The 8,526-nt window shown below is 42.0% G+C and overlaps 1 protein-coding gene across 1 annotated transcript; it reads left to right on the forward strand.

The window, feature by feature from the left end:
* The first annotated feature begins 690 nt into the window (after positions 1-690).
* Positions 691-1,790, forward strand: LOC123394898 (60S acidic ribosomal protein P0-like). The gene has a single exon (XM_045089758.1). It carries the CDS (start codon positions 759-761, stop codon positions 1,710-1,712), a length of 954 nt encoding a protein of 317 aa, XP_044945693.1. The 5' UTR covers positions 691-758; the 3' UTR covers positions 1,713-1,790.
* Positions 1,791-8,526: the final 6,736 nt, after the last annotated feature.

The following is an 8,526-nucleotide window of genomic DNA, read 5'->3' on the forward strand; positions in this document are numbered from 1 at the left end:
TGTGGAGATTCCTCAAGAAATTAAAAATAGACCTTCCCTATGACCCTGCCATTGCACTCCTGGGTATTTACCCCAAGGATACAGATGTAGTGAAAAGAAAGGCCATCTGTACCCCAATGTTTATAGCAGCAATGGCCATAGTCGCCAAACTGTGGAAAGAACCAAGATGCCCTGCAACGGACGAATAGGTAAGGAAGATGTGGTCCATATACACTATGTAGTAGTATGCCTCCATCAGAAAGGACGAATACCCAACTTTTGTTGCAACATGGATGGGACTGGAAGAGATTATGCTGAGTGAAATAAGTCAAGCAGAGAGAGTCAATTATCATATGGTTTCACTTATTTGTGGAGAATAACAAATAGCATGGAAGACATGGGGAGTTAGAGAGGAGAAGGGAGTTGGGGGAAATTGGAAGGGGAGGTGAACCATGAGAGACTATGGACTCTGAAAAATAATCTGAGGGTTTTGAAGGGGCGGGGGGTGGGAGGTCGGGGTACCAGGTGGTGGGTATTATAGAGGGCATGGATTGCTTGGAGTACTGGGTGTGGTGCAAAAATAATGAATACTGTTATTCATTTAAATTTAAAAAACTAATAAATGAGTATATGTAAACAAAATATAAATAGTATAAGTAAAATCTCTGAAAGTGAAGAACGATTTAAAAATTGATATTTCTGCTTCCTCTCTCCAGGCGTCCTCATGAGAGTGACATCGTCTTTAAACCCTGCGTGGCAATCCCTGACGCACCGCCGTGATGCCCAGGGAAGACAGGGCGACCTGGAAGTCCAACTACTTCCTTAAGATTATCCAACTTTTGGATGATTATCCAAAATGCTTCATTGTGGGAGCAGACAATGTGGGTTCAAAGCAGATGCAGCAGATCCGCATGTCCCTTCGTGGAAAGGCTGTCGTGCTGATGGGCAAGAACACCATGATGCGCAAGGCCATCCGAGAGCATCTGGAGAACAACCCAGCTCTGGAAAAACTGTTACCTCATATCCGGGGGAATGTGGGCTTTGTGTTCACCAAGGAGGACCTCACTGAGATCAGGGACATGCTGCTGGCCAATAAGGTGCCAGCTGCTGCCCGTGCTGGTGCCATAGCCCCATGTGAGGTCACTGTGCCAGCCCAGAACACTGGTCTGGGGCCCGAGAAGACCTCCTTCTTCCAGGCTTTAGGCATCACCACTAAAATCTCCAGAGGAACCATTGAAATCCTGAGTGATGTGCAGCTGATTAAGACCGGAGACAAAGTGGGAGCCAGCAAAGCCACACTGCTGAACATGCTGAACATCTCCCCCTTCTCCTTTGAGCTGATCATCCAGCAGGTGTTTGACAATGGCAGCATCTACAACCCTGAAGTGCTTGACATCACAGAGGAAACTCTGCATTCTCGCTTCCTGGAGGGTGTCCGCAATGTTGCCAGCGTCTGTCTGCAGATAGGTTACCCAACTGTTGCATCAGTGCCCCATGCTATCATCAATGGATACAAGCGGGTCCTGGCTTTGTCTGTGGAGACTGATTACACCTTCCCACTTGCTGAAAAGGTCAAGGCCTTCTTGGCTGATCCATCTGCATTTGTGGCTGCTGCCCCTGTGGCCGCTGCCACGACTGCTGCACCTGCTGCTGCTGCAGCCCCAGCCAAGGTTGAAGCAAAGGAAGAGTCGGAGGAGTCGGATGAGGATATGGGATTTGGTCTCTTCGACTAATCAGCAAAAAGCAACAAATTCAGCCAAGTTTATTTGTGAAACAAGGAAATAAAGGCTTACTTCTCTTGAAAAAAAAAATTGATATTTCTGCATCAAAGTCCTGGTCTTTTTTTTTTTTCCATCTTTATACCTTTTATTTTTATCTTGTTTTTTTTTTATTTTTTATAAACATATATTTTTATCCCCAGGGGTACAGGTCTGTGAATCACCAGGTTTACACACTTCACAGCACTCACCAAAGCACATACCCTCCCCAATGTCCATAATCCCACCCCCTTCTCCCTAACCCCCTCCCCCCAGCAACCCTCAGTTTGTTTTGTGAGATTAAGAGTCACTTATGGTTTGTCTCCCTCCCTATCCCATCTTGTTTCATTTATTCTTCTCCTACCCACTTAAGCCCCCATGTTGCATCACCACTTCCTCATATCAGGGAGATCATATGATAGTTGTCTTTCTCTGCTTGACTTATTTCGCTAAGCATGATATGCTCTAGTTCCATCCATGTTGTCGCAAATGGCAAGATTTCATTTCTTTTGATGGCTGCATAGAATTCCATTGTGTATACATACCACATCTTCTTGATCCATTCATCTGTTGATGGACATCTAGGTTCTCTCCATAGTTTGGCTATTGTAGACATTGCTGCTATAAACATTCTGGTGCATGTGCCCCTTTGGATCACTACATTTGTATCTTTAGGGTAAATACCCAATAGTGCAATTGCTGGGTCATAGGGCAGTTCTATTTTCAACATTTTGAGGAACCTCCATGCTGTTTTCCAGAGAGGTTGCACCAGCTTGCATTCCCACCAACAGTGTAGGAGGGTTCCCCTTTCTCCGCATCCTCGCCAGCATCTGTCATTTCCTGACTTGTTGATTTTAGCCATTCTGACTGGTGTGAGGTGATATCTCATTGTGGTTTTGATTTGTATTTCCCTGATGCCGAGTGATATGGAGCACTTTTTCATGTGTCTGTTGGCCATCTGGATGTCTTCTTTGCAGAAATGTCTGTTCATGTCCTCTGCCCATTTCTTGATTGGATTATTTATTCTTTGGGTGTTGAGTTTGCTAAGTTCTTTATAGATTCTGGACACTAGTCCTTTATCTGATATGTCGTTTGCAAATATCTTCTCCCATTCTGTCAGTTGTCTTTTGATTTTGTTAACTGTTTCCTTTGCTGTGCAAAAGCTTTTGATCTTGATGAAATCCCAATAGTTCATTTTTTCCTTTGCTTCCCTTGCCTTTTGTGTTGTTCCTAGGAAGATGTTGCTGCGGCAGAGGTCGAAGAGGTTGCTGCCCGTGTTCTCCTCAAGGATTTTGATGGATTCCTTTCGCACATTGAGGTCCTTCATCCATTTTGAGTCTATTTTTGTGTGTGGTATAAGGAAATGGTCCAATTTCATTTTTCTGCATGTGGCTGTCCAATTTTCCCAGCACCATTTATTGAAGAGGCTGTCTTTTTTCCATTGGACATTCTTTCCTGCTTTGTCGAAGATTAGTTGACCATAGAGTTGAGGGTCTATTTCTGGGATCTCTATTCTGTTCCATTGATCTATGTGTCTGTTTTTGTGCCAGTACCATGCTGTCTTGATGATGACAGCTTTGTAATAGAGCTTGAAATCCGGAATTGTGATGCCACCAACGTTGGCTTTCTTTTTCAATATCCCTTTGGCTATTCGAGGTCTTTTCTGGTTCCATATAAATTTTAGCATTATTTGTTCCATTTATTTGAAAAAGATGGATGGTACTTTGATAGGAATTGCATTAAATGTGTAGATTGCTTTAGGTAGCATAGACATTTTCACAATATTTATTCTTCCAATCCAGGAGCATGGAACATTTTTCCATTTTTTTGTGTCTTCCTCAATTTCTTTCATGAGTACTTTATAGTTTTCTGAGTATAGATTCTGTGCCTCTTTGGTTAGGTTTATTCCTAGGTATCTTATGGTTTTGGATGCAATTGTAAATGGGATTGACTCCTTAATATCTCTTTCTTCTGTCTTGCTGTTGGTGTAGAGAAATGCAACTGATTTCTGTGCATTGATTTTATATCCTGACACTTTACTGAATTCCTGTATAAGTTCTAGCAATTTTGGAGTGGAGTCTTATGGGTTTTCCACATAGAGTATCATATCATCTGCGAAGAGTGATAATTTGACTTCTTCTTTGCCGATTTGGATGCCTTTAATTTCCTTTTGTTGTCTGATTGCTGAGGCTAGGACCTCTAGTACAATGTTGAATAGCAGTGGTGATAATGGACATCCCTGCTGTGTTCCTGACCTTAGCGGAAAAGCTTTCAGTTTTTCTCCATTGAGAATGATATTTGCGGTGGGTTTTTCATAGATGGCTTTGATGATATTGAGGTATGTGCCCTCTATCCCTACACTTTGAAGAGTTTTGATCAGGAAGGGATGCTGTACTTTGTCAAATGCTTTTTCAGCATCTATTGAGAGTATCATATGGTTCTTGTTCTTTCTTTTATTGATGTGTTGTATCACATTGACTGATTTGCGGATGTTGAACCAACCTTGCAGCCCTGGAATAAATCCCACTTGGTCGTGGTGAATGATCTTTTTAATGTACTGTTGAATCCTATTGGCTAGTATTTTGTTGAGTATTTTCGCATCTGTGTTCATCAAGGATATCGGTCTATAGTTCTCTTTTTTGGTGGGATCCTTGTCTGGTTTTGGGATCAAGGTGATGCTGGCCTCATAAAATGAGTTTGGAAGTTTTCCTTCCATTTCTATTTTTTGGAACATTTTCAGGAGAATAGGAATTAGTTCTTCTTTAAATGTTTGGTAGAATTCCCCCGGGAAGCCGTCTGGCCCTGGGCTTTTGTTTGTTTGGAGATTTTTAATGACTGTTTCAATCTCCTTACTGGTTATGGGTCTGTTCAGGCTTTCTATTTCTTCCTGCTTCAGTTGTGGTAGTTTATATGTTTCTAGGAATGCATCCATTTCTTCCAGATTGTCAAATTTGTTGGCGTAGAGTTGCTCATAGTATGTTCTTATAATAGTTTGTATTTCTTTGGTGTTAGTTGTGATCTCTCCTCTTTCATTCATGATTTTATTTATTTGGGTCCTTTCTCTTTTCTTTTTGATAAGTCGGGCCAGGGGTTTATCAATTTTATTAATTCTTTCAAAGAACCAGCTCCTAGTTTCGTTGATTTGTTCTATTGTTTTTTTGGTTTCTATTTCATTGATTTCTGCTCTGATCTTTATGATTTCTCTTCTCCTGCTGGGCTTAGGGTTTCTTTCTTGTTCTTTCTCCAGCTCCTTTAGGTGTAGGGTTAGGTTGTGTACCTGAGACCTTTCTTGTTTCTTGAGAAAGGCTTGTACCGCTATATATTTTCCTCTCAGGACTGCCTTTGTTGTATCCCACAGATTTTGAACCGTTGTATTTTCATTATCATTTGTTTCCATGATTTTTTTCAATTCTTCTTTAATTTCCCGGTTGACCCATTCATTCTTTAGAAGAATACTATTTAGTCTCCATGTATTTGGGTTCTTTCCAAACTTCCTTTTGTGGTTGAGTTCTAGCTTTAGAGCATTGTGGTCTGAAAATATGCAGGGAATGATCCCAATCTTTTGATACCGGTTGAGTCCTGATTTAGGACCGAGGATGTGATCTATTCTGGAGAATGTTCCATGTGCACTAGAGAAGAACGTGTATTCTGTTGCTTTGGGATGAAATATTCTGAATATATCCGTGATGTCCATCTGGTCCAGTGTGTCGTTTAAGGCCTTTATTTCCTTGCTGATCTTTTGCTTGGATGACCTGTCCATTTCAGTGAGGGGAGTATTAAAGTCCCCTACTATTATTGTATTATTGTTGATGTGTTTCTTTGATTTTGTTATTAATTGGTTTATATAGTTGGCTGCTCCCACGTTGGGGGCATAGATATTTAAAATTGTTAAATCTTCCTGTTGAACAGACCCTTTGAGTATGATATAGTGTCCTTCCTCATCTCTTATTATAGTCTTTGGCTTAAAATCTAATTGATCTGGGGCGCCTGGGTGGCTCAGTGGGTTAAGCCGCTGCCTTCGGCTCAGGTCATGATCTCAGGGTCCTGGGATCGAGTCCCGCATCAGGCTCTCTGCTCAGCAGGGAGCCTGCTTCCTCCTCTCTCTCTCTGCCTGCCTCTCTGCCTACTTGTGATCTCTCTCTGTCAAATAAATAAATAAAATCTTTAAAAAAAAAAATCTAATTGATCTGATATAAGGATTGCCACTCCTGCTTTCTTCTGATGTCCATTAGCATGGTAAATTCTTTTCCACCCCCTCACTTTAAATCTGGAGGTGTCTTCGGGCTTAAAATGAGTTTCTTGGAGGCAACATATAGATGGGTTTTGTTTTTTTATCCATTCTGATACCCTGCGTCTTTTGACAGGGTCATTTAGCCCATTCACATTCAGGGTAACTATTGAGAGATATGAATTTAGTGCCATTGTATTGCCTGTAAGGTGACTGTTACTGTATATGGTCTCTGTTCCTTTCTGATCTACCACTTGTAGGCTCTCTCTTTGCTTAGAGGACCCCTTTCAATATTTCCTGTAGAGCTGGTTTGGTATTTGCAAATTCTTTCAGTTGTTGTTTGTCCTGGAAGCTTTTAATCTCTCCTTCTATTTTCAATGATAGCCTAGCTGGATATAGTATTCTGGGCTGCATGTTTTTCTCATTTAGTGCTCTGAAAATATCATGCCAGCTCTTTCTGGCCTGCCAGGTCTCTGTGGATAAGTCAGCTGCCAATCTAATATTTTTACCATTGTATGTTACAGACCTCTTTTCCCGGGCTGCTTTCAGGATTTTCTCTTTGTCACTGAGACTTGTAAATTTTACTATTAGGTGACGGTGACGGGGTGTGGGCCTATTCTTATTGATTTTGAGGGGCGTTCTCTGAACCTCCTGAATTTTGATGCTCATTCCCTTTGCCATATTGGGGAAATTCTCCCCAATAATTCTCTCCAGTATACCTTCTGCTACCCTCTCTCTTTCTTCTTCTTCTGGAATCCCAATTATTCTAATGTTGTTTCGTCTTATGGTGTCACTTATCTCTCCAATTCTCCCCTCGTGGTCCAGTAGCTGTTTGTCTCTCTTTTGCTCAGCTTCTTTATTCTCTGTCATTTGGTCTTCTATATCACTAATTCTTTCTTCTGCCTCATTTATCCTAGCAGTTAGAGCCTCCATTTTTGATTGCACCTCATTAATAGCTTTTTTGATTTCAACTTGGTTAGATTTTAGTTCTTTTATTTCTCCAGAAAGGGCTTTTATATCTCTCGAGAGGGTTTCTCTAATATCTTCCATGCCTTTTTCGAGCCCGGCTAGAACCTTGAGAATTGTCATTCTGAACTCTAGATCTGACATATTACCGATGTCTGTATTGATTAGGTCCCTAGCCTTTGGTACTGCCTCTTGTTCTTTTTTTTGTGTTGAATTTTTACGTCTTGTCATTTTGTCCAGATAAGAGTAAATGAAGGGGCAAGTAAAATACTAAAAGGGTGGCAACAACCCCAGGAAAATATGCTTTAACCAAATTAGAAGAGATCCAAAATCGTGAGTGGGGAGAAAGGGGATAAAAAGAGGTTAAAAAAGGAAGAAAGAAAAAAAAAAGAAAAATGAAAAAGAAAAAAAAGAAAAGAAAAGAATTTTTTTAAAAAAGAAAACACCTAAGAAAAATGTAAAAAAGGAAAAATATATATATTAGATAAACTAGTAAAAAATCGTTAAAAAAGAAAAAGGTAACAGTTAAAGAAAAAAAATTTTACCCGAAGGCGAGAGGAAAAAAAAAAAAATGAAAAAGAAAAAATTAAATTAACTGCAAGACTAAAAAAAAAATCACAGGAAAAAAAGCCATGAGTTCCGTGCTTGGCTTTCTCCTCCTCTGGAATTCTGCTGCTCTCCTTGGTATTGAAACCGCACTCCTTGGTAGGTGAACTTGGTCTCGGCTGGATTTCTTGTTGATCTTCTGGGGAGGGGCCTGTTGTAGTGATTCTCAAGTGTCTTTGCCCCAGGCGGAATTACACCGCCCTTACCCGGGGCCGGGGTGAGTAATCCGCTCGGGTTTGCTTTCAGGAGCTTTTGTTCCCTGAGCGCTTTCCGTAGAGTTCCGGAGGACGGGAATACAAATGGCGGCCTCCTGGTCTCGGGCCGGAGGAGCCGAGAGCCCAGGGCCCCACTCCTCAGTGAGCCCTCAGAGAACAGCGCCCAGTTACTCCCATCTGCCTGACCTCCGGCCGCGCTCCGAGCTCACCGAGCCTGTGACCGGTTCAAGGTAACACCGAGCTGTGAGCTTACTGTCGGCTCTGTCTCTGCAGCCGGCTTTCCCGTTCCAATACCCGCAAGCTCTGCGACACTCAGACACCCCCGATCCTTCTGTGACCCTGCGGGACCTGAGGCCACGCTGACCCCGCGTGGGCTTCGCCCCGGTTTAGCCTCTGGAGCGATGTCCCTCAGCGGAACAGACTTTTAAAAGTCCTGATTTTGTGCGCGGTTGCTCCGCCGCTTGCCGGGAGCCGGCCCCTCCCCCCGGGGTCTATCTTCCCGTCGCTTTGGATTCACTTCTCCGCCAGGTCCTACCTTTCAGAAAGTGGTTGATTTTCTGTTTCCAGAATTGCTGTTCTTCTTCTCTTCGATCTGCCGATGGATTTTCAGGTGTTTGCAATCTTTAGATAAGCTATCTAGCTGATCTCCGGCTAGCTGAAGCAGTCTCAGCTTGCTACTTCTCCGCCATCTTGACTCCTCCCCAAAGTCCTGGTCTTTTTAATAAAAATATCTCATCTTCATTTTTAAAAATAATAATAATAATAATAATAATTC

The sequence above is a fragment of the Mustela putorius genome, unplaced genomic scaffold (genome assembly GCF_011764305.1).
Source record: "Mustela putorius furo isolate JIRA1106 unplaced genomic scaffold, ASM1176430v1.1 tig00000127_pilon_pilon_pilon, whole genome shotgun sequence".
Lineage (NCBI taxonomy): Eukaryota > Metazoa > Chordata > Mammalia > Carnivora > Mustelidae > Mustela > Mustela putorius.